The 27,099-nt window shown below is 39.9% G+C and overlaps 1 protein-coding gene and 1 long non-coding RNA gene across 3 annotated transcripts; one reads left to right on the top strand and one right to left on the bottom strand.

Annotated features, from left to right (window-relative positions):
• Positions 1–355: 355 nt before the first annotated feature.
• LOC108873413 (uncharacterized) lies at positions 356–22,861 on the bottom strand. 2 transcript variants are annotated; one of them, XR_001959472.2, is made up of 9 exons: positions 19,856–22,861; positions 13,283–13,414; positions 11,826–11,863; positions 11,006–11,089; positions 6,411–6,572; positions 3,209–3,271; positions 2,747–2,825; positions 1,567–1,624; positions 356–811 (listed from the first exon to the last, which is right to left on the bottom strand). It is a non-coding gene; the product is annotated as an uncharacterized LOC108873413 (long non-coding RNA). The 2 variants fall into 2 exon arrangements; XR_007813237.1 differs by lacking the exon at positions 6,411–6,572 and having other exon boundaries at positions 19,856–22,858.
• Positions 22,862–24,993: 2,132 nt separating this feature from the next.
• foxe1 (forkhead box E1) lies at positions 24,994–27,036 on the top strand. Its single transcript, XM_018661584.2, is given in 3 exon segments — positions 24,994–25,911; positions 25,913–26,104; positions 26,106–27,036. Coding segments are annotated over 3 exon segments (1,098 nt in total). The 5' UTR covers positions 24,994–25,449; the 3' UTR covers positions 26,550–27,036.
• Positions 27,037–27,099: the final 63 nt, after the last annotated feature.

Genomic DNA, 27,099 nt, shown 5'->3' with positions numbered 1-27,099 from the left:
ATAGTATAGTAAGGTGTCAAAAACTGTCAAAAATGTCATAGTATAGTAAGGTGTCAAAAACTGTCAAAAAATGTCATAGTATAGTAAGGTGTCAAAAATGTCATAGTATAGTAAGGCCTCAAAAACTGTCAAAAATGTCATAGTATAGTAAGGTGTCAAAAACTGTCAAAAATGTCATAGAACTTTTGAGTTGAGTTTCTCTATTTAATATCACAAATATGATTTTGTGATGCAGATATAGAAATATTCTCTACTTGCAATTAAAATGTATAATTGAAGCTAAAAACTCTATCCTCTGGCTAAAAATATTCACTTTCATACAATATTAAACAGACCAGCAAAATATTCAGTGTTCAGAAGTATTTATTTGAGTTAAACAATCCATCAGTCCCACAACTGGGAAATTCAGTGTTGCAACAGCAAAAATAGAAAACCGCATTATACAAGACAAGATGTATAACAATATGTAAAACTTATACACAGTATAAACAGGACTATGTATACAGTAAATGATTGGATCTGGGTAGTGATATTGTACTGTTTGAAATAGCAAAATACCAAAATGAAAATCTAACCTGTGTCTGTGGAATACAAAGGTAAGATGGCTATTTTCCTTTGTCTTAAGGTGCATGTCACAGTACAGTAAGGTGTCAAAAACTGACAGAAATCATCACAGTAATAGTAAGGCATAAAAACATCAAAAAATGTCAGAGTACTATGTCATAAAAAATATTTTGGTTTACTGATCAGTTTCTGTGATTAACACGTGTTCTTGTCTCTGCAGGAGGAGAAGACAACAGCAGCTGAAGACCTGAAGTGGATGAAAGAAACAGAAGTCGGAAGTGTTACAAAGCTGTTAATTCGATAAAAGACCTCCACCATCTAACTGCTGCAAACAGTGTTGGTTTCTTGTTGAAAAACACTTTGTTTCTCTCTGCCATCTATGATGTAGTCATTGGCACATTTTCCAAAGACTAATATGTATTCATTTAAGACCTGTGAGAACATTCAAGTGCTTATGATAAAATTATTTAAGTAATAATTGTGTCACAAAGCTGCTAAGTAGATCTGTTCATCTTTGGAAAATGTGCTTGTAACTACATTAACCCTAACCAGCTCTAACAAGAATTTCCTTGTGGTCAAATGTCTGTCATTATCTCTGCTGTGATTTGTTAAATGTTGTCTGAAATAAAACCAATACAAGTTTCTTCCTAAACCTTTGAGTCACATTTCTCTATTTTGAAAGGGATGCTATAGAAATCATTTTATTACAAGAAACATGTCATGATTCTCATGTTTTAATTTTTAGTTCCATTTTAAACATTTTGAAAATTAATGGTTATATATTTAACTTTTAAAAGGGTTTACACTCATTGTTCAGACATATTTTAAGGGTTTTACATTTTTTAAGTTTCATAATGATATGTTAGTTTAAAATATATCTTTAAAGGTTGAATATTTAACCTTATTTATCAAAACTGTTTTATAAGTTTTTTTTAATGTGTTAGACCTATTCAAGGTTTGAAATGTATTTTTTTTTTTAAAGTTTTATAGTTTTACACTGACCTTCTGGAAATGTCTTCACATCTCTTCTCTCTGTGATTTAATGGTTCAAGTTTGAATTCTGTGGAGAAAGACACAACAAACTTTAATATAAACGTGTGACTTTTAACACATCAAAATAAAAGCACAGAGAAGTAAACAAGAGAAGAAGCCAGAGTGTGGACTTGACTAATCAGAACTAGTCCAAGAGTTAAATTTGCTTTATACACAAAGACAGAAGAAGCTGCTCTGACTGGAGAACTGACTCCACCAGCTCCTGATATTCACACAACAGCAGTGGATGCAAATGTTTGTTTCTCCAAAGTCAGTAAAAAATTTGAACTAAGTTTGGTTGATAGAAGCCAAAATGAAGCAAAATGGCCTTGTGTGACATTGAACTGAATAAATTCTTCACATTCTGATTTGGTGTACTAATGAGAAAGACAGAGAGAGAGGGAGAATGAGACACAGGGAGAAAGAAAGAGAGGGAAAGGGAGAGAGAGAGAGGGATTAAAAACAAACAAAAAAATACTATGACGTTTTTTGGAGCCGCCCTGATAAATATTAAACATGTTCAATATTTGAGATCAGAAATCCTGTTGTGTGGGGGGAGCACAGAGGAAAGTGGAGCATGCACTCTGTGGATTGTGAAACAGAACGATAGCCAATCAGGAAGCACGCTGACTGAGGATGGGCGCACAACAAACAAGAGACACATCATCCACCATGTTTGTTTACTCTAAAGTTGTGAGATTTGGAGTTTTGAGAGTCCAGACTCTGGTTGTTGGTGGTGAATCTGTTAGTGTGTGGTGTGCTGTGTTGGTCTTGTTGCACATCACACACTATAAGAACAAAACTGTGAAATCTGACATTGTTTGTTGTGTGTGGTCTCTCACATTTTCTAAATCAGGCAAGATTTTAAAAATCTTTTAGTGTGCGCCAGGCTTAAGAAAGTGAGGGAGAGAGATGGAGCGAGAGGGAGAGCAGGGGAGAGTGAGAACCAGAGAGAGAGAGAGAGAGAGAGAGAGAGGGCTGATGTTTAAATTCTTAATTTTCGTTGAACTGCACATTCATGAACTATGTAAATAAACTTTAATAATGAGTTATGTCTTTTTGTGACAAACTATTCGGACTTCAGATCAATTACTGAAGATAAATTTGTCACTGCTCAGTGTTGGACAGTTGCTGTAAAGCTGTGAATTACCTGGACGCTTCATTCCTGATTTCAAAGAACAAGTTCATCATACGAAGACACTCTGTGATCATGGACGAAGTGGTGACACCTGGAGGAAATAAAAAGAGAAAGATACTAAGGAAAGTGATCAATACACTATGACCTATTCCTCATCAACAGTTAAACCCCAAATTCAACATTACAGCCGAACCAGAACATTTTCCAAACGTTACAGCAGTATCTCAGAAAATGGGCTGCTTACTGTCACATATGACAAGAAAAAGCATCACATCTTTAAGAATCAATAACAATAAATATTTGGGAAAAATAAACTAAAATGATTATAACTAGTGCTATTTTCTGACAATTTATAGACACGATTAATCAGTTATTATGACATTCAATACTAAACAATAGCACTGTTACTAACATTAATAATTCGGCTCATCAACACATTTTTTTTCAGACTGGGTAAATCTTCAGAACACATACCTGTTTGGTTTGTAAGGTAGAGCTGGTGTTTCTGTCCAGGCTGCAGCAGCTGAACGAGTAAACCTGGAAAACACAATTACAAAACAAATAACCTCATTATAAAGAATAGTTCACCTCCAAAACCTGAACAGTGTAGAAGAATACAACACTGAAAACTTAACACTAGCCTGACGATCACACTTTGAGTTTTGAGGTGAATAACTTAATCATGTCATAGAATACTACTTTATTGATCTCAGAGAGAAAAGCAATTTTTAAAATGGTTTTTATAATCATTTTTAACAGTAATCATTATTAGTCTTGAGGCTTAAAACGTGTGGAGGAGCACAGAGTTAAAATCTAGTTTTCAAGCCTGTATTTAACACAGAACTGAGCTCAATAAAGTCTCATGTCACCACAAACAAATTTCTAATCAATAACATATACACCAGGGATCAATGGATGCTATGGACAGATTACTACCACAAAGCTACACAGAAACGACAAAGATGGAGAAAAAAAACGATCGCATTGAGATGTTTAACTGCCACTGAAACACAAAATAGCCACAAAGAAACTTTAAATGGCCAGGAATAGACACAAAACTACAAAGACACAATACCATGCAAAACAACCAAAAAAGAAGCTGACGATAAGTAGATGTAAAACAGACAGCTAGAGACGCAAAACAATGCAATGCCACCACAAACAGACAAAACATGATAATCTGCCATACACTAACTTCAATTGACCAATCTGGAGCACATTACAAAGATTACAAAGAAGCAGTAAAATGTCTGAAAATTAATTGTAAAGAGATGCAAGTGGAGTTATAAACAGACAAACTTGCTACTAAACAGTTACCACCCTCCACTACTCATGTCAGGGACACTTTAGTCACAGAAACACAAACGCACTTTAACCCACGCCAATAAAAACAGAACAGGAAAAAGCCCCAGAGCCATCATTTAAAGATAAGGCTAATGTTAATGCTGGACTAATGCTACTGCTAACACCCAGGTGTATAACAACAAATTAGAGACGTAAAATGATAGAAAATGTCCACAAATAGCCACAAACCAATGATAGCGACATGATAAACTACCATAAACTGAGTTAAAATGACCAGAGCCCTGTACTACGAAGCAGGATTTGCGGTTAGCATGGTAAGTTCAGGTTTAACTCTGGGTTTTCAGTCTTACAACGGTGGTTCACTTCTTATCGGGATAAATCACCATGGTAACTTATGCTGAACGACTAACCTGCTCCGGGGCAGGTTAACTTCAGAGGATCGGATCAAAATCCGTCAACAGCCAAACTACTGACCAATTAAATCACCGGAAAACGTTATCTGCATCACATATTCAGAGTAACTTAGAATAAATCACATCAGACTACAGAGCAGAAATGCTCACTCAGTAAGTAAAACGCATCCATGTACATATTCACAATAAATCATCACCCTGACTTTAATAATTGGAAATTATTTCTAGTGTTTCAATTCTAGTCATGAGACTCACATTGTTCATATTTCACCTTAGTAAATGTTATTTATGGACGTCGCCAGAACCGAAACGACATGCAGCGTTACTTCTTATACTCCAGGTACCTTGCTCGTGGTTCTGAAAACGCTGCTTTTAACTAGCAACTCTGCCTCTTTCACACGAACGGGGAAATCCTGGGTTGACTTAACAGTTGATAACCAGCATCTTAAAACCGCTTAACCAGACTGCGGTTGTTAGGTTTAGTGAAGCTACATAACGAAAAGATATTCTGGGTTTGTTGAACTTCCTTCGTAGTGCAGGCCGCAGGATGCGTGATATTACAGATTAATGCTAATGCTAACGCTAGCCGCCAACAGTTAGCCTTACCTTCGCGCCACAAGTGTGTTCAGCGTCCAGTCTCACTCCTGTTCGACAAAAAGCAGCTCCAGAGTTTGTTTTAGCATCCAGACCTCTTCATTAACGACAAAAAGCAGCTCCAGAGTGTTTTTTAGCATCCAGACCTATTTTCCAACGACGTTTTCTCACAGTACCGGCAAACAGAAGCAATACTTCAAACTTGCTTTAAATCTGCTTTCCGACCTGTTTCTCCGCCTCTCTGAGCTCCTCCCAGATGATCCTGGCCAATAACGAGACATGACGCGACCAGTGACGACATACGTCAATCAACATTGGCGGATTGTCACTGATTGGCTGATTTTGGTCCGCCTAGCAACCGCCTCTGATTGGTCCTTAAAATACATCCCGGAGAAAAACCTTTGGTGTATGTAAGATTTGGCTTTACAGCCATGCGCCAGAGGCCTCATCAGTGCACAGAATTTAAAGGTGAAACTGTTTTCTGACAAACTGGACATGAACCACATGTAACTTGTAATTGCCAAGCTAATGAGCAAGCTCCTGTAACATATAATTACTGTATACTGTAGGTAGTTGCTGCAGCTTTATTGCCCCTGATAGTGGGTTTAAGCGTTTTTTCCTTGATTTATTTAACTGTCCCAGGGTTAACAGTCCTCCACTGGCGCCTGTGGGCAACAGAAGGGAACTTCAGGTGGAGGTATTGCATGCCCCACCTCATCACCAGCCTCATCTGTGATCTTCTACATGATGAGAATTTACTTAAATAAATTTATTTAAATAAATAAATGTGGTTATTTTGAACATTTGCCACCTTATCATGGTCAGGGGTTGTGCGTGCCTCAGTGACCCTGGGAGCTATCCCAGCAGAAGCTTTGTGTTCAGGTGGGACACCCAAGCTGGACAGGTTGTAGGGTAGAGGCCTGACAAAGTGCAATCCACTTCTCCAGGTTGGGTTGGATACATAACTAATAGCCTAATTCCATGGAGAAAACACTGTCACAGGCAAAAATGCCCCCCAAAATTTTTAAATTCAATTCTACCTGTTTTACTCACTCTAAACCTGTCTCTGAGTTTAGCTGCCTTTACACTTCCTTTGTCTCCTTTCATGACCCATGACATTTATCTGGTCTCTTTTACTGAAGCAGGTTTGTCATGCAGGACTTTCATTTGTAATGGAGTATTTTTACTTTGCTGTACTTTTACTGAAGTGAACTGGATTCTTCTTACACCACTCCTGAGAACTTACTGTGTCAGTCTAATTCAAAGTTTACAGACATTATTTGTTGTCAGACTCATATCTGCCTTTTCTAACCATATTCAAAGATACTGGCTAGTGGCTGCACTTAATGATATAATTAATTTACCTTGTCAATGTGTAACATCTCAGTGGCGCTGGGTTCTCAGCTGACTCATGGAAATCCAGCAAGGCCTCAGCACCATCTGTGTGTCTTTGTTGATGGTCTCTGGATTTCATCCTCTCCTCTCATAGATGCCATGCCTCCGACATGGACTGACCTCTCTGATAACTGATGTTAACAGTGAGAGAACAGCTAACTGTAATTAAATGCTTGTAGAAATAAGGTTGTGTTGCAGCCACAGATCACACAATAAAATAAATAAAGGAACAGAAAAATAATTTGGCTGGTCTTTAGTGGCTTCAATATATAAAGCAACAACCCATGGCATTATATCAAAATCACTGTATCCCAAAATAATAAAAATGATTCTAAATAATTAAATTTAAAATAATCTTTCAAATTCAGCAACTTGGCATTTACAAAATCTAAACTAACACTGACTATCAGTCCTGTATTTACTTAAATTATTTAACTTAGAAATGATAGAAACACTCAGTTTGATTTGTGGAATAAAAACACAAACTTTGTGGAAGATACAAAACATAAAAACTAATGCAATGACTATCATCAGATTCCTGTCTATTTAATCTATATTTATACTATCACAGTATTTTAATAAAAATTAAAGTTTCCAAAAGCAATTCTTACACTATAATATTTCAGATACATATTTCTGAACAGGTTGCACATTTTTTGTCTAATCTGTGGACAAATGACCACAACAATCCTCACTGTCTGAAGAGATTTAGTTTGTATTGATGATAATAAACATTTTATTTCTAATCCACTCATGATTAAACTGCACAGGAGTAAAATATAATGTAGTGACGCTCAAATAAACTGAGCGCAGCAGTTTGTAGTCAGAGTCCTGCACACTGAAGTTCAGCTGTGAAAGTGGAGCTAATGGCATCATGAATTAAACTGTGGAGAAACTGTATTTGTCTGCAAAGTCAGTTCAGGTTATAACTGTAGAAGTTAACATCAGACCTGTGGTGACACCTCATGGTCTCCACCCATTATCTCTCACCACCAGCCAATCTGCCTACACCCTTTCTTCATGCACACAGTTTAACCCTCACTCTACCTCTGCTGCTGCACATACTCATTAAACACACACTTACATGTTCAGTTGTGGGTTCAGATTGATCAGTACAGGGGGGGCACTGTAACGTCCTGCAGCAGATTAACTCAGCCTGGTCTTTTGAAAAGCATCAGAGCATGTCAGCCACACAGTCACACACCCTGTGGCCTGTCGCTCCGCTGATCACAGCAAATATAGACACCGCCTGCACTTTGTTTGACCGGTTACAGGTGAGACAAGTCTACAAACACTTACGCCAACCACAAGCTACAGTAACTGGCATTGTCATATGTGTACAGGTGGATATTGTGGATATAGGGCGTCTCCCATCAAATGTTGTTTATGAAACGGTGCCAGCTCTCTGAACCTCGCTCACTCTGCTGCTCTGTAAAACTGAAAGCTGAAGTAAAGCATCCTCTAGTGGTGCCAGCCTCACAGTGCTCAGTGTGGAGGTTACTGAGAGAGAACAAGAGTTTTACCTTTCTTTTTATATTTAAAGGTAGTATTTTTACTTTGTGTTTCTATTTTTACTTAAGTAAATTATATGAACACTTCTTCCACCACGAGTAAAAACAAAGTGCTCACAGTTACTGTCAAATGCAGCAAGTTCAAAAAGACGCTGAAGTTGATCATAAAGCTCTTTCTATCCTGTTTTTTCAGCTTCTGTACATTCAGAAGCAGAGAATACAGTGATGACAAATATTCTCAGATTCCAGCTTTTCTCTCTCCTACATCATTAAAACTGAGTAAACCGAATGTCTCTGGGTTTGGGGCTGTCTGGCTTGGCATCTAACAGGGCGTACAACTGTAATTAGTTTGACAGAGACAAACTCTGTTTAACAAATTAATGAGTCTGAGGTGATGACTGAGAGCAGCCTGAGAAGATAAACACTGGTACAGTCCAACTCTCATGTTTGACAACACAGCTCTGTTTAGTCCTCACTCGGTGTCTCTGCTCTCACAGTCTAAAAACTGTAGAGCTGCAGCAAACAATGATTTTCACTATTAACTGAACTACTCATAGTAAACCAGGGCATTTCTGTTTAAAAATTACAGAAAACAGTCCTCCACCTGTTCAGCATTGGACTGGAGCTGTTGCTGTTTGTTGTCTTCTTCTGCATCAAAATCTGATGCCTACACTACCCACAATGCAATTCGACCAACCACTGACAGTTCAGCCAGACACAAGGCCACAAAAACCTTTCTGCAGGTTGTATAAAGACCAAGGCCTGTAAATAATCTATTAAATAATTGACTGATCAAGTTTTCAGTGCGAAAAAAAAAACCGTCAGTGAGCTGAGTAAAACACTGGCTCAGAGTCAGTATCTGTGGTGGTCACAGCTGGAAAATCCAGGTCTAGGCAAACGAAACCAAACACACTGACTAACGCGCAGCGTAACACATACATGCACACACTCCTCTTTTCCAGGTAATGTATGTAACACACATGCCCACACACACACCAACACTGTGGGTCTGAGGAGGAGGAAGAGGAGGAAGGAGGTGAGTGGTGGTGGGGGGGCATGACAAGCAATCCAGTAAAAAGCATTCCTCAGAGCCTCTCCTGGTGGGTGGCCTCCTGCCTGGACACAGCGACACTGAGACAGCAGATAAAACCCTTCATGACCATTGTTCCTCTCCACAGCAGCCTGTGTTACACACACTCTGACTCTAACAGCCGACCGTGTTGTGTTTAAACACCAGATGATCCCTGACCACAGTTGACACAGGTCTTTTTAAACATTTATCGGCTGAATGGTTGTTTACCTGCTGCTCATACTGTATGGATTTTAAGCTGAAAATAATGTCTCTGATTTGTGTTTTCTTTCAGAGCCAAGGAAGTTTCTCTCTCCTTGTAAAATCAAGTTAAACTGGCCAGTCTGCAGGACTCAGCTTCAACTATTCGTTCAGTTTGCGTGTAAAGAAGAGAAGCGATGCTGCACACTCCACTCAGCTGCTCGATTATCCACCCATGGCAAGCTTAAACTGGCAGCGTAGTCATGCACTCCATCATATCTGACACCTGAATCAGCCGCAGCCCTTAATGCATGAATGGCAGGCTGCATTTGATCTGTCCAACCCCAAACCACAGCAGACCGCAAGAACCCAGACCAGTTACAGACATGTTCCACATATTCACTGAGGTCAGGGGAACAATATGGATCACACTCTGGTTCCTCCCACCACCTACAGCACATTGAACTGGTTCTACCACCTACTGACAGATGTACAGGAGAACGTATATAAACTACAAAATGCTGCTTTTATTCTGAAAGAGCTTTAAAATCTACTCAGTATCACAAGGTTTCCAAACCTACCGCATACACACAGTTTATCAGGTACACCAGAGGTAAAACTAATGCAGATTAATACAAAGTCCTGTGATAATTTCTGCCTTCATAAAGCTTATAATGTAAAAACAGAGCTGCTGAGTTATGTTTTTTTTTTTTGGAGGATTTAATTTGTCATGATGTTCAGGTTTGATAAAGACCTGATGTAAAACAATCAAAGAGTTCAACTGTACCGCATCAGGTGTTTATCTGCCTCTCATTTATATACTCATGAATGTAGGATTTATTGTTCAAAACATTTCTGTAAACCACAGCACAGCGTTTTGTGTTGTTAAAATGCACAGTAAATGTACAGTAATAAACTCTTTGGCTCGTTCTGAAGATTCCCACTGACGGTTCCTCTGTGTTAGTTTTAGACGTGTGTAACTAAATGTCAGTTTTAGTTTTGTTTGTTTTCACGCTAAGTGATTTCATTCCTCTGATGAAATGGTGCTTACATTTCACTGCCAAAGAAATATTCACATCTCTTAGTCAAATGTCACTCTATAAAAATAAATTATACTTCATAAAATTACAGAAGTATTTGCTACAACATATACACTTAGATATCAAAAGGTACTTCTGCAGCACTTCCTGCACATTTTAAACAATATTAATAATAGTATTTACATATTTTATTCAAGTAACATTTTCAGTGTTAATAGTAATTCTAATAATGACTTTTACTTGAAATAGAGTATTTCTACAGTTTGGTATTGGTACCTTTACTTGAGTAAATGATGTGAAAACTTCCTCTGCTGGTTCTGTTCACTCAGACACAGCAGAGAGGAAAACAAAAAGAAAGTCAATTGAAATAAAGAAGAGAGAAGACATGAGGACAGAAAAAGAAAATCACATCTCCCACAGTCACACTCCTGCACTAAGAGCAGCAGCTGTCGGTGGGAGTGCGCCTGTGTGTGTCATTACATGTTTTGCTGTGGTGTTCATACATAGTTTCTCTATTCAGCAGGAAAGCCCAGCTCTCAACACCAGACAGAGGCAGCTAATACCCCTGTCTGTCAGAGCTGCTCCAAGACCAAGTGATTGGAGATGACAAACGAGGCAGAAAGACAGGTCAGGCAGCTCCACGGTGGCGGCAGCAGCACAGAGGGAGGGGGGAGGAAAGAAATGAGGAGGAGACTCAGAGAACAGGGAGGAGGTGTGTTATCTGAATGTGTGTGTGTTTGTACCATGAGGGTCTCTGAGGGTCTGACGCCAGCTCTGGATTCACACCATCACCACCTGTGACGGTCTCTGTCTCTCTGGCTCTGAATCTAAAAAACAGAAAGAAGAATATCCACAAATGATCGTTTCGAATTCACTAAACTAACAGGGATGGTAAGGCTCTGTAAGGCAGAGCTTCAAACCACATCTGGGCCAGTGTGGTCCTCAGACCAGCTCCAGTCCTCCAGACTTTCATCGTACCTAATCACACAAGAAGACAGCGCACATTATTTATTCTAGGCCTCACGAACATCAGACATTTCATATGTATTATGTAAATAACAAACAAATTATTATAAGCTCTCAGAGTTCCACTGAGGAAAGACCTCACTCTGAACCTCTCACCAACCTGTGACCTCCTGTGGGTCAGACGGTAATTACAAAACAAAAAGAACAAATTAATAAATGTTAGGGGACTAAAGCAGATAATAGAGCCACAGCAGAGAGGAATTAAAGCCAGTATTGGCACAGGTATATTTGGATCACCATTTCAGTCAGTGAATGTTTTGTGCTGCTGATCAAGTAAAACTATAAAGGTTGCAAAGGTATAAATTGTAACTTAATGAAATATCACAACTCTCCATTACAAGCCAAAATACTTTACTTACTTTACTTTATGACAGGTTTCATTTACTAATTAATTTCATTACATAAATTAAACAAATCATTCTTTATTTTTTTAGTTTTCTACACTAATCAACCTGATACAGTTGATAGTGAAACAAACAAAAATGAAATCATTTTCCTGCTCTTCTTTTTCTCTCTGCAGACTTTAATCTGTCTCACCTGTGTATGATGAAGGAACAAACTGTCTGTCACTCTATCTGTGAAGATGTAAATACAAGACACAACAAATTAGAAAAAATCTTATCTTTCATGGGAAATAGTGGAAAAACAGCAACATTAATTATTAAAGGATGCAACAATTATTTTCACTATTGATTTATTTGTTAATTATTTTCTTGATTCATTCACTTGAATTCATTCATTGTGTCAATTTATTCATTATGTTTATGAAAACTAGAAAAAAAATTATATTATATATTATAATTATAATTTCCTCATAAGCCAAACTGACGTTCAGTTTAGTGTCATGTATGACAAAGAAAAACATCAAACCTTCACATTTAAAAAGCTGCAACCAGTAAATCCTATAGTTGATAAGAAATGTTTAAAATAATTATTTAATTATCAAAACAGTCCCTGATTATGTTTCTATCAATCGATTAATTAATTGATTAATGAACAAATTGTTTTGTTTTGTTTGTATGAAACAAGGGTGTGAAAATAACAAAGCAGCTGGTTTACAATAATGTATATGATGTTCATACATAATAATATAAAAATAGGAGAATTAGGAAACTAGAGTTAACAAGAGTGTTATCAGACACATTATACTGTGTCAGAAAAGTCATCTTAAATCACCCTCAGGCAGAATGAAACTGTAGTTCAGAGAATTTCTGATTAATTTCATCCTCAACAATAAACTCAGCCTCCTCTGCACAGGGCTGAGGGTCTGGATTCAGAGTTATTTGGCAGAACTGAGCACATTAAGTTGAGTGCAGCTTATTCCTGCTCATAAATTCTCCTCAGTGTTTCAGTTTGTAAAAGGTTGGTAAGTATGAGCCAACAGTGAAAAGAGAGAAGGGCTTTCATGACAAATGGTGCCGGGTTAAGGGCCAGCCGCACAGCATGCAAAACAGTAAAATGGGACAACATTTGGTGTGCAAATGCATTAGTCCATTCAAATGGAGGCCCAAACAAAAAGTTGATACACAAACAAATCAATTAAGCTGAGGGGGGGGGGGGGATCAGAATACATTTAAAAATAAAAAGCTGTTTTATCAGCTCACGTTTACACGAGGGAACAGGCTCAAACCTGGTACCTTCAAGTGTCATTTACGTTTAATGTAAACTCAGACGTTAAGAAAACTAAATGTAGCTCGTCCAGATCAGGGTTTCCCTGCTCACAGTGAAGGAGGAGTCTGAGCGATCTGGGCGGTGGAACCTGTCCGTTTCTGGATCTATTCTCCTGACTTTAATCCCGGAGATAGTCACACCCAGCCCTCCGCCATTGTGCAGCTCAAACCTCTCTATGCATGACAGAGTGTATCAACCTGCAAGCAAAGCCCAAATCGTGTACACATATTCATGCAGATGCGCAGACAAGCGTGAAAACCCAAAGACATGCACACACGCAACACAAAGTCCTGGTTTTTCTCTAATCTGTGCATTTTTATTACCTGTGTAGCTGCAGCTTTCAGGCCTCAGCCTGCCAGCAGCCAGCTGCTGGACCATTGGACCCGTCTCTGAGAAGCTGGTTCTGGCTGACTTGGGTTCACCTCCTCATCACTCTTCTCTTCATCACCTCTTCCCTGTAGACACCCAGACATAAATATAGTCTATTTTCTGAAAGAATCCAGAATAACTTGCCAGGCAGCAAAGCTTCACCCCACTGAACAAAACTCTTTCAAAATAACCTCACACAAGCGTCTGTGTTTATTTTAAACCAGAATAAATCCTTATCTTTTCACCTGTGCCAGTGCAACATGTTAAGACCCTTTGTGTCATCCTCCTTTCACATTTTCTTTATCCCCACTTCAGCTCCAGATTCACTGCTTCCTTTAAAGAGTAAGTCCAGTTAATCACAACTTCTGTCTTTTCATAGCTTTCATTGTTTCTGATCAACCATTAGGAGATCTGGAAACCAGTCAACAAAATCTGCCACAACATAGTCCAAGAAATGCAAGAAGAGTTTAAACCAAAAGCCTGAACAAAGACCAACACATCTATTATAAACATTGTAGGTTACACTTTTTCTCTCTTATTTAAAACCAGTGCGAACCATGTTTGATGTCAGATTTCAGCGATTAACATCATAAAATGTTATCATTATGTTATCAGAGTATCATTGCAAAGGCTGGCAAATCTATAAAAGTCAGATCCAGGTTGTAATGAAGCTGAATCATTCTATAACTAAAGACCAGCTGATGAAATCACTCTCCATACATTACATCTGTTTTTTGACTGTATCTTCTGAGCTTTAAATGTATTTGATTTGTTGGTTTGTGGATTACTGATCAGGCTTTTAAGCTCTTTGAATACAAGTTCGCCCACAGACGCACTGTTAGTATGAACCTTTTCAAATACCTCACTCCTTCTGTCCCTTTATTCTGAATAACAACAGACATACAGTATACAGTGTAGGTTTAATATAAACCCTGCTCCTCACAGCTCAGATGGTGAGCAGACCGTGACAACAAGAAACTTAACAAAGAAAATTAGGTATCTTCTCTGGGACAGACTCTCACCTGCGCCTGCACAGAGAGAGATCCAGGTAAGGAGGTTTCTGATGAGAGAGATTATCAGCATTGTTCCACACTATTTTCTATTCTTTCTCTCTCTCTCTCTCTCTGACTCACTCACTCACAATGTTTCCTCAACAGCTGACCCACCTTTAACCTGACTTTACACCTGAGCTCAGCTCTCTCTGCCAAGCACCAGGCACCTCTGAGCAAAACCACAAAGACCACTTATCACCCGACCCACCAAGCGCCAGTAGAATAAATCCACGATTAAAACACAAACGTCTTGAAGTGAAATAGTTTTTACGACAGCAACAGCTTCAGGGTGTCTGAGTGTAGTTTTACAAATGTATTCAGTTTACAATTGGGAAGGGTATTATTGAAATGACAAAGTTTTTCAGGTCTAATTACAGCAATTATACTGGTAGCAGATCTTTAGATGATTCTGTCCACAAAGGCAAAGATATGTTGTGTTTGAGTGCCTGATTGCTTGCTCACAAGATGTGGCTTGTATTGGCTTTTTGCCTTAAGCACAGGTAATCCACATGTGTCAGTGATTGAAGAGGTACAAATCCCACAGTAACAGACACACAGGTGGCACTGGAAAGAAACAGCATACCAGTCTAGATTTCTCTCTCCCTCTCCCTCTCTCTGTCTTACTTGGCATGTTGCCATGCGAGGCTGAGTCAGAGAGGCAGCCTCCCTCTGCACAGCCCACATGCAGGTGTGCGTGAGACCTGCAACACCCAATGCACTGCAACCTCTCACCCTCTCGTCTTGACACAGCAGTGGCCCGCTCTGCACCACATCCTGTTTGAGTGGTCATGCTCAAGTCTCACAGTCAGGTCATGCATGAAGATGTGACAACACCATAACTGTGCTCTCTCACTTAAGTGGAAAGAGCTTTAATGATCCTGACGGAACAATTAACTATAAATAACTAATAACTAATTGCTGATGATGACTAATAACAATAACATGTAGAAATATTGTTTTAACTTCAAGATAAAAGAGACTAATACTCTGATCTATTAGACAGAAAATGTCACTGTGTTAAACAAACTTCATCTTACAGAGTGGATGAATGGACGGATACGACTTTAATGTCTCCATGCAGCCTGCTAGCTTAGCTTAGCTTAGCACAGAGACCAGAAACAGGGGGAAACACACTGACTCCTGTTCAACTTTAACTAGATTCACTCGATCAGTGAAAAGCCAAAGTGTAAGAAGCACATGGGGCTGTGTTTCAGGAAATTTCTTCACCAGGTCATGTGTCTTTCTGGTCCTGACGAAGCTGTTCCCCATATTTCTAATTATCATAATGTGAATACATTTCCTACATGTGTCAAACTACTCCTTGAAGAGTCTATGTGACATATGATTATGTGTATTTTCTGGACTTTTATAAAGTCTTTTTTTTCTTGTGAAATTACAAAGACTGATGTCCTCAGACATATAAACTAAATAATTAAAATCAAACAATTTGACCAGGGAATTTCACTCTTTGGTTGAACTGTCTCAGACATATGTGTGCAATCTGTGATAAGAAGTCACAAACAGGCACTGCTCAGCTACAGAGGACGGAGTTTGGGTTTTCTGGTGGATGCAAAAGATCCTAATAGTTTTCATATAAAACTGGTGGTTATGGTGACAGGGTTTTAATCACTGACAACCTGGTCAGGTGATGATGGTTAGATGTATCTCAGGTTTTATGTTGTTGCTGTTAATTGTATTTATTTTTCATTATGTTTGTTGTTGTAGAAGGTCTTATGTATTGCATTATGTTTTATATATTCTGCGTTTACATCTGTGTGTGTGTGTTGCATGTTTTAAACTGGCTCTAAATAAAGTAAAGTTTCAGAGTGACAAACTATCGAAGCTGGAAACCAGTTATCACCTGAGGATGTGTTACTCATCCTTCTAACTAAATCTACTCACTGTTTCTGATTAATTTCCATAAAAATCTCTCATCTCCTCATATTAAAACCATATGGACAGGTTCAACATCATATAATGACAAACATGCATTTTTAGAGCCAAGGCCCTTTCCACAAGTGCTTCATCTGCCAGGCTTAAAAAGACATGTCAGGAGTTTGACGGCTGAGAAAACACAGCGCAGTGCTCAGGGATATCGGTGGAAGCTGGGTGAATACCTGTATCTTCCTGCTGAGGAATCAGAGGATTTAGGTGGCGCTGAAAGCCTGTCAGCAACGACACACAAAAGCCTTGTTGTGCTCGCAAGACCTGCGACTAAAGCAACAATTATATTCAAGTTAAGATAGAAGACTTAAATAAATGAATTGCTTATTATTGCTTTGATAATGGGGATGTGCTTTTGACAGACAGGGTGCTGGGCTCACACATACAGACACCAGAGACCTGGTCATAAATCAGGTTAAACCTGGTAAAACTGTAGAAGCTTCCAACTGCTGCTGGAGCTTTTTACTCCCAGTTTTTTTGGCAGGAATAATTTAACATTTTAGGAAACGCTCTCATGTCTGTACAGTAAAAACAGCTGGCCTGGCCTGGTCTGGCTTTATCTAATAAAACCCACCTACCAGCACCTCTAAATCTCACTATCTAACAGGTTTCATCTCATTGTATTTATCATTTGTATGTCAGGGTTTTACTGGAGTTTATGTGTGGGAATATTTCTTAATATTTTCCTTGGTTAAACAAACAAGACGTAACATGTTAATTTGTGCCACTCTGCAGATTTAGTTACCTTTGGACACAGCTGGGCTGTTTCCTGTTTTCCCTGTTTCCAGTCTGTGTGCTAAATTAACCAGCTGCTGGCTGTAGTTTTATATTTACCAAACAAGTGGCATAAATATACTGAGAAAACAGATTAGAGCTAATTTCTTTTCTTTCTTTTCTTTAAAAAAAAAAAAACGGTGAATTTTTGTTTTTAAATGACATCACTTTGAGGACTGAGTTTCCTGCCATCACATGCCCATACCCAGACCGAGCCGTGCTGCACAACTCAGGAGAAAAGACAGAAAAAAGCTTCATGGAGAAATACTTTGTCAAAGCCACAGGAACTCTGTGTGGTAACAACAGCTCTCCTCCTCCACCCACCTCCACCCTCCTCTCTGCCTCTCGGTCAGACAGCAGACACACACACACACACGCAGAAATGAATCCGTGTTAATGAAGTAGAACAAAATAAGGAGGACGGTGCTCAACTGTAGAACCGTCCTAACGTGCGATCCTATTGTGCAACTGAGGTTTCCTTTCAGGTGCAGGCAGGGGAAAAATGCTCCTGTGCGGCTGCCTGTGCTCCGTGCAGGCCAAGACATCTATGAGGTGTTGAAACATGGATGCTAACAGAGCCCGACTGACATGGAGCCTCTGACATTTGCAGCCAGGCGTGACTATAATTGTGAGCTCTGATACAGATGCTGTCTCTGTTGGGTGAGGGGGGTGAGGGGAGTGGGTGAGGCAGAGTCTGTGTGACTCATACAGAGAAAACCTGATTCACAGCTGCCTGTGAACAGTGACAGAAAAAAACATAGATCATTAGTTTATCTGCTGATAAACTGTAATAAAGAATAAAGTGGAGGTTTATTCTCAGATGTTGCTCTCTGCAAGTGTTGGCTTTTTCAGGGATAATGAGTCGGAGCTGACTGAGGAGTCGTTGGCGGACTCGTGGAGCTGGTCTGGATCTGAAGCAGCCGTTCAAAGTTATTTAACCTTTTTTAATTGACTCTGATGGGTGTGGACTGTTTGCCGCTTTTTGTTTTAAACAGTTTGTGTTGGCAGGAGAGGAGACCTTCATTTGCATGAATCTCAAGGCAGCACAAAGACTAGATATTTTATCCACTGCAGCTTAAAGAGTGACTGAAAGTAATCTAATATCAAAATATCCTAGGATTAATTCATTAATTCATTGATTCAAGGAGTTAAGGTACAGACCACATGTAAATAAATCAGCTCAGGGGCCTGTGACAGGATTAAATTATCACTGGTCGTGTCACCTTTGACCTGAGCTTTAATTCAAAGATAAGGCTGGAAATATTCTTATTTATATTAATACTAACAAATCCCATGATGAGACCAGAAACCATCAGTGATCTGATCCTAACATGTGGGACCTGATCTACAGTATCATTTTTGTTGTCCAGTAAATCGATTAAACACATCAGTTAGAGCCACTGTTGTGACATGTTTCTCTGTTTTTTAACAGAATATTAACATCATAGTTTAAGTTGATTCCACACACATAGTCCTGCTGCTGTAAAAACACATTAACCTGTGGTTGGAAACAGTCCAGAGCTAATGAACTATTTCCTCCTGTTTGAGAAAATGACAGTTCCCAGCTTCTTTTATCTTCAATTATTCAGCTTTAAAAACATGTGCATTTAAACAGGTGTGTCTTTAGTTGGAACCAGTGGGCTGTGGGCAGCTTTACTAACAGCTTACTGGCCTTTGTCTTTAGGAAAAATCTAGAATAACCCCAGTATTCTCCTTTAATGTGAAATGAACTTATCCTCTGGATTATTGTTGTAGCTTCACTTCTTACTCACATGGCCTCATCACTTTTAAAGGAGGCCCAAGTCTTTGAGCCTCTTAAGGCAGCAGGTTGTTCACACCCTGAGGTCAAATGAGAGTCTTAAAGGTTAAACAGTTGTTATGAGATTGATTCACATGAATTAAGTTGTTAATTAATGTTGAAATGGCTGTGAGGAGACGCCAGAAACTTCTAGCCTGGAGGACGATTTATACGCAAGCTTGTTAATACAGCGTGTGTCTCACCTCAGCAGGAAGAGTTTAAACTTCTCCAAATGACTATGTTCAATGGATGATGACGGGAGGAGGTCAGGGTATTACACTGGAAAAGTGACAGGAGTGTTGTGTTGAAGTTCAAACCTCCGCAGAGCTCACAACGTGGAGAGGGGGTGAATGTCAGATTATCAGATCTGGAAAGTTAGAAATCCTCTCTCTGAATGAGCCGGTGGTTTTGGCAGGACCATCCTCTGCAACTGTAATAACTGTAATAATAGATGTGCTTATGTGTTTTAAAATACCCGTCCTACCTCTGTGTGTGTGTGTGTGTGTGTGTGTGTGTGTGTGCGTGTTTGTTCCTCACCCCTGTTTGTTTTAATGTTTTACAGTAAATGAATGACTCCGTCCTGTTTGTTCTCCCATGCTGTGCCAGGATTGTTTTTACACACTTGTACTCCTCATTCCACTTCACTGCATAAATCTTTTAAGCTATCAGTAACAAAGTGCCGTCCGAACAACCCTCACCAGGCAGAGTTACACATGTAGTCATATGACAAACAACTCTGCAGTGATGGTCATGTGACCTCAGGGAGGGAACAGCCCACAGAGGTTCAAACAGCCACAGGTTTGTAAGACTGAGGACGGATGAGAAAACATTTTCGACAACAACAGGAGATAGTTTCAACATTTAACTCCAGGATCAATAAGAGCCAGCTCTTTGTTATATTACACACATCCACAGGTTTCCTCTTCTTCTACATGACACACAGACTCTCTGACACTCACTGTGATTTAACGGCAGGTTTCCTGGGCAGTGTAGTGCTTCAGTTATGTAAACTGGCCTGGGTCTGGAGCAAGTCAACCGTCATGGACTTTGCATCTTCACCAGGCCCCTGCAGCTGCTAATGCAAACAAGACGACATCTCTCACACACACACACACACACACACACACACACACACACACACACACACACACACACACACACACACACACACACAAGCAGCAGTTAACACAAACTCAAAAACAGAAATGAACAGCTTCATCCTAAATGTAAAGTAACACACAAAAACTTTAGTTGTCATTTTCATTTCTGATATTTCAAAGTTAGTCGTCTGTAAACTGGAATCTGAGAATAAACTAAATATCTGGATTAAGAGATTCTCAGCGCTCATTCTTTAAATTAAAAAAAATCTTAGCATGTGACTTTAGAGGTTTCTCAAGGGTGAGTTGTTGGTAACATCATTAACAACCAGTAACAGACTGAATTTACCGTCAAAAACATCCTTACCATAAGATGGAGACGTCTTTAGTGTCAAACTACATCCATCCATCATCTATACCTCTCATCCTAAAGCCGAGAGGCAGGGTACCAGTCTATCACAGGGCTGACATATAGAGACAACAACCATTCACACTCACATTCAGGTGAACCAGGGTTCAAACCCAGAACCTTGTTGCTGTGAGGCCACATTTCTGATGTGAACATGAAGCTCCTGACCTGCTCCTGACCTGTCTCTGCAGTGAACTGCTGCCACATGATTGGTTGATTGGATAATTGCATTAATAAGCAGGTGTTCAGGTGTTCCTAATAAAGTGCTCAGCTTGAAAGCATGTGTTAATGATTAAATGATTAAAAGTTAAAACAGATGACAAAAGATGTTCTGGTTTTTGTATCTTTTCTATGTCTGAGTTCATTCAAATAAAAGGGTGAAATTTTCCTTTTTTTTCCTCTTTTTTTTTTTTTGCCAGTTGTCTGTTCATTAATACACAATACAAAGCACAAAGCATGATCTTTGTCCTTCTGTGTCTCGGCTTCTGTTAAAGAGCTTCTTATCTTCTATCAGTGCCTATCACCTGCCACCTGTCTACCTGCAGCCACCAAATGGTTAAAGTGGAGTGTTCAAATTCAAATGTCTCATTTGTTTGTCTTTGTTTGGAGAGAGCCGTTTCTCTCTGGCACAGTCAGGAGTATATGTGAGACGCAAAGTGAAGAGCCCTTCATTTGCCTTGGCTGCAGCCCTGCTCTCCTGTGCAGCTGCCACAGCCTCCAGCCACCGTTTGCGTCTCCACACGGCACTGTGATGGGCAGGTGGAGGCCTCTCATGGCGGCAGCAGTGCATGGCTCCAGGGCCCTTGGCTGCGGAGGCCCTAACGTATACTCACTGATGCTAAACCCAAGTACACTTCAACAGGAAGAGGTGGGGCTCTGTTTACAGCTCAGGCAGCAGCACAATCAAAAACCCTTATATAGCCTTCAAGTGAACGCTGAAGTGGCTGCATGAGAACACAGAGGCTGAACTGTATTTTAACTTTAAGGTAACTAAAGTGCAGTTATATTAATGCATCTGTGCATTGATTTCTTCACCTCTGAGTTACAACAGCTTCTCACGAAAGAAATGTTATTATTTTATTCGTTTTATTTGTTGTTATTTTGTCTAAAATCCACATAAAATTAATTTTCTGGACACTTGAAAGCAGCATAACAAGCAGTGAACACAACATTTATTTATTATCACCTCATAAATTTGATAGGCTGATGTAAGCAAACAGTTATTTACACATCCTGTAGTTAAAGAAGAACATTAGCATTGATTTTGATTTGTGTTTGTTTCCATCTGGTGACTGTAAATCCAATATTTTAGCTAAACTTTGGTCTCCTCCACTCGCTGGGGGAAATATCTGGCTCTTTAGCTGCACCATCAGTGGATTTATCTGTGTTTTTGCAGCCTCTGTGGTTGGAAATCAAACTGATAAGAAGCAAAACCACCAAAGCTGCAGAAAAGCTGAGCAATGAGCTGAAAGGTGCTAAAAGGCTCTGCAGAGGTTCTGAGGGGAACTGAGGAGTCGTCTGATCATTCTATATGGGTTTATTTCATGTGTCTTTCATACATATATAATAATGATTAGAACAAAACAAGTGATCAAAGATTTGTCTTCTCTGTCAGTCAATATGTTGTTTTTAAAAAGAGTGAAAGTTTGTTTTCTTGTCACAACTGAGGCTCATTGAAGTGGCTGAAGCACATCGACGTGTTATTAAAGGTTTTTAATCACACATGTTGACGGTATGGTCACTTTTCAGCAGCATAAGCTGTATTTTTAATCCACAAGCACAAACAGGGAGATAAAAAGCTCATGAACAAATATTAGACAGTAACTGCTGAGCCAGTGCCAGATCATGATGCATAAGCAAACTATGGCAGCTATGAGCCTGAGCTCCAGTAACAACGGGTACCTGAGAAATAACTCACCACTAATTGTTCAGAACCAGAAAGCATAAGAAGCTGTCTTAGGGAGAAGGGTGAGGTCCACTGCAAACGACATTACACGTCGATCAAATCTGTCAGAGGCTGCAGTGAAGTAAACATACAATCAAACACATTATTACAGTCAGAAGGATAAAACTGAATTAACTTCATGTCATATTCACTGTGTTTACTCTGAGTCACAATATACTATTTGACTTAAACTTTAAGTTGACAGGTTCAAATATTAATTTAGACCACATGTAATAAACACTTTTAATTCAGATGTAAAACCACAAACTGTCTCTGGTTTGTTTAACACTGTATCCTCAGTCCTGTTGGAGTTTTTACCTCATGGACTCTGGCTGCAGTTTGGACTGAGAGTAAAGGAGATTTTCTACTGTCTGTCAGTGATTCATCCTTTTATTGGACTTTTGTTGCAGAATTTCATTTGCTGGACGAGAAAGAAAAACGTAAAACTTTTAAATTTAAATTTTTCTATCAAGTGAAGATCTGAAGTCTTTATATTATTTTCATTATGGTCCATTTGAGAGCAGCAGTCACATAAACATCTTCAAACTTTTAGAGTTGCGTTAAGTATATTGCTGTCTTTTTAAGTTAGATTTTGAGAACATTACTAAAGTAACTAAGTTTTGAAATGCCAGTCTATAACAGTATTTACAAGACTGTAAATGATGTTATTCTCTCTCTAATCTGCTATTCTTTTGATTAATTGCTTAGTGTGTGTATTGTCCAAACTAATTTGTTTTCATTTTTCCAAGATATAAATCACATTAAGAAGCTGAATCTGTTCAGTCTTTGACAGCTTAGTTTGATAAATGACTTAAATAATCATCAAAACAGTTGGAAAATTCACAGTGTCTATATACAAATCAATTAATATATAATTGTCTGAGCGCTAATTTACATGTATTTACATTTACGTAATAAAAAGCTCAGAGTGACAAATAAAACACGCAACTGTGATCCTGTTTATTTGCCTCGTCTCCTTTCACTGTCGACAGTGTGAGAAAGCTTTGCATGTCCTCTACACACTGATCTGCTCAACTGCTGCCGAGGAGAAACGCAGGCTGGGTTTACAAATAAAATAAAAAGGAAATGAACATCACACTAAACATTACTTACAAGATAAAATGAATAACTTTACATCTTCATCTGAAAACAGCGAGGTAATCTAATACTGCACCCATAAATTTCAGGTGAATGTTTCTCTCCTCATCTAATTATAATCTAATAGGTCTTAATTATAATTACCAAATGAATTAATTAATCTAAGATTTGCCCTAAACACGTAACAAACAAAGACTGTGAGAGATTACACCTAGGTCATTTTAAGCTGAATACAGACATCATGTGAAACTTAAATTGTCCTGACTCAGGTTTGCACTTTAACTGTTATTTAATATTTTCTTTTCTTTCCACCTGTCTTTATTTTTCATTCAGGTGTCTCTATTCTCAGCAGGTTTCCTTATTTTTGAATGTCTGCATACTGACAGTAAAGTAAAATTGAACTGAACTGGAGATCTGTGGATTCTCCTGTTAAACGTAAAAAAAAAAAAAAAAAAGAAAAAAAAGAAAACTTCCTGATCTCGTCACATACAGCAGGGTGTCTCCGGGTCCAGCCCAGTAGAGCCACATCCCTCCCCAGAGGACTCAACCTTTCATTGGGCTGTCTGTCTGCACTAACCCACGCTCTGACTCTGACACATGCCCGCAGTGTTAACCCAGCCTGGTGTTGAGCAGTGGGAGTGTGCTGCTGTGTTTTCTTCTCTGTTTGTTTTAGAGATTAAGGTGAACCCCAGCCCTGTGGAGTCCCCACACTTCATACCACCACATCAGCACAGAGCCTCAGCACTGTCTCTGTCCACTGCCACTGCTGCAGTTTAACCGTGTTTAAAGGTAAAAGCAAAGGCCTCAGATCTGATTAACTAAGAAAATCCAAACTGTGTGTGGCACTTTCTGCAAAAACAGACTCACAAACAGGAAAAAAAATCCTAAATGACACTGACTTTAAAACATGTATTACCACCAACTCCTCAAAGAAAGTCAAAATCAAAACTAATTTCAATCTAGAATCTCTATTTGAGGAGTTAGTTATTCCCATCTCTCGAGTTACATCTCTCTCTCTCTCTCTCGAGGGATTTATGATGATGGCCTATATTTTGCATGCTGAAATCACAGGAGGGCCTTTGTCTAGAAAATATTTACATCTCTTAACACAGCTGGCTCGTCCAACCACTGGCACAAAACAAACAAGGAAGCAGGGTAGAAAAACAACTCGTAGGTTAAGTTACCACTAAAGAGGTCTTTTAGTGTTAAACGTCAAAACAACATGGACCATTTTGGACTTTTTAAAATAAACTGTGGTTGGCTTCAGAAGGGCATTTGAATACAAAGAGGAAACAATGTTTGTTTTGACAGCTCTGGTCTATGAAAGTAAAAACGGTCCTGCACACAATAAATCTGACAGAAGCAGGTCAAGACAGAAAAGGTCATCAGAGGTGAAAAGTGAAAATTCTGTTTTTTATTCCCTGAAGCAGATTCGTATTTGGACAGCAGATATTTTTCATTGGAAGATTTCAGACGTTTATTGCAGCTTCATTAAAAATCTGTCCAAACAGTTGAAACAGAAATTTCCACCACAGTGTGCAGACTTTGTCAAAGACGAACAATAGGCCCTTCTAAAGCTGAGGTATGTGCAGAGCATGTGATGCTTGGGGGGGTGTGGCCCCTCAGGTGCTCCGTGGAGGTAATACACTCATCAGGTAACGCTGGGTGACTCATTCTCACACACACCTTAAACAACACGCATGGCGTTCTCTTCACTCTTCAACTAATACTGACAACAAACTGTGGGAATGAGCTGAAGAAGCAGTGAGCTCCTTTAATCAGACAGGATTTCACCTCCACTGCCTCTAAACAACTGTTGGATCTGGACTCAAACACAGTAAGTGGTGAAAAACAAATGTGATTTTTTTTGTTTTTTTTTCTGGAGGGATTTTTCTGTTTCCACCGTCCAAGGATCACATCTGACTGTGGAAGTACCAGTGCTGCTCAGCACCTGCAGTAAACTCACTCTATAATCTGATTCCTGGGACATTTTCTGACCTCTCCATGACAATGCCTGTGGTCAAAGTGGAGAAAGACTCTCCAGCAGAGACTCTGTCTGACTCCAACCCTCCACCTCAGACGGAGGAGCAGCCCAGAGGTCGCAGGAGGAAGAGACCTCTGCAGCGAGGGAAACCTCCTTACAGCTACATCGCTCTCATCTCCATGGCCATAGCCAACTCCCCTGACCGCAAACTGACCCTGGGAGGCATCTACAAATTCATCACAGAGCGTTTCCCCTTCTACAGAGACAATTCAAAGAAATGGCAGAACTCCATCCGCCATAACTTGACTCTCAATGACTGTTTTATCAAGATCCCTCGAGAGCCGGGCCGGCCAGGAAAGGGCAACTACTGGGCTTTAGACCCGAACGCAGAGGACATGTTTGAGAGCGGCAGCTTCCTGAGGAGGAGGAAGAGGTTTAAACGCTGTGACCTCAGCACCTACGCCGCATACGTGCACGAGACAGCCGGTTTTCTCTCCTGTGCAGATCGCCAGATCAGCTGCATACACCAACTCAGTCTACCCCAACCTAACAGTCAGTCCAAGCTACGGGCAGCAGCTGCCCTCCACCTACTACCCATCCCCATCACCTCCTGGGTTCGGACCGGGTCAGGCCCGCATGTTCAGCATCAATAACCTCATGGGACACCGCGCCTCCGGGCACCATGCTGGGAGGTCAGGGTCCAGAGGTGATGCAGCAGCCCAGCCGGAGCTTCAGTCCAGAGGGGCTCCCTAACGGATCCAGCCCCTGCGGCCTGGGAGCCCCAGCCTTCCAGAGCCAACCGTGCGGAGGAGCCTTGCCGTCCCGGTCCTCCACGCATCCCGGGTTCACCTACTCCGGACCAAACGGGCACCCGCACCACCATGCCCACCAGGGCTCGTACGGACAGGGCCACACCCAGGGGTACGCAGCAACGGGACGCCTCCACTCCTCAGCCCACGGACCTGCAGAGTCTGTGGACCACTACGGCAGGATCTCCCCGGTCCAGCTGGGCTCTTTCTCCCAGTATAACAGCACCGCAGGTCCCATCAGCAACACCGGGGGTTATCTGAGACACCCCACATACCCGGGGAACATGGACAGGTTTGTGTCTGCGATCTAAGCTACAGATAATCTCACTGCGTTTAACAGAGCGTCAGAGACTGATGAGCCAGACATTTCTGCACACAAACATGTACTGTTCTGTTTATGCAGTTTATTAAAGACGAAAATGAACAGACTGATCAACACAACTGTGATTCATTAACCCGACAGCCCTCTGTCAGTCCTGTCAGATCACACTTTAACTTTGGTTTTAAATGTCCAGGCCTCTTCATGTGAGAATGTAAAATTCATCTAATTCATGTGTGGTTGTAAGCTTGTTTTTTTTTCTCATGATGTGAACGTGCAAGTTAAATATTTACATTACTGCTAAGTTTAAAGTTCAGTCTTTGTTTCTATAAATTATTGTGTTTCATGGTCATAGGCTTTGCATTAAGTGGCTTGTATGAAGAACATCAGCTTTAGTACATTTGCATGTATTTTGTTGCCAAATGAAAATGCATATCAGGTTGTCTTTTTGGAAATAAACATTCACGTCACACAGGACATTTGTTCTTCAAGAATAAAACGTTTAAATTATTGCTGCCGTTACAGTTTATCAGAGCATGTTT

Source organism: Lates calcarifer, linkage group LG5 (assembly GCF_001640805.2).
Source record: "Lates calcarifer isolate ASB-BC8 linkage group LG5, TLL_Latcal_v3, whole genome shotgun sequence".
NCBI classification, from domain to species: domain Eukaryota; kingdom Metazoa; phylum Chordata; class Actinopteri; family Centropomidae; genus Lates; species Lates calcarifer.
The sequence above is the reverse complement of the archived record's forward strand: the minus strand, read 5'-3'. Positions and strand labels throughout refer to the sequence as shown.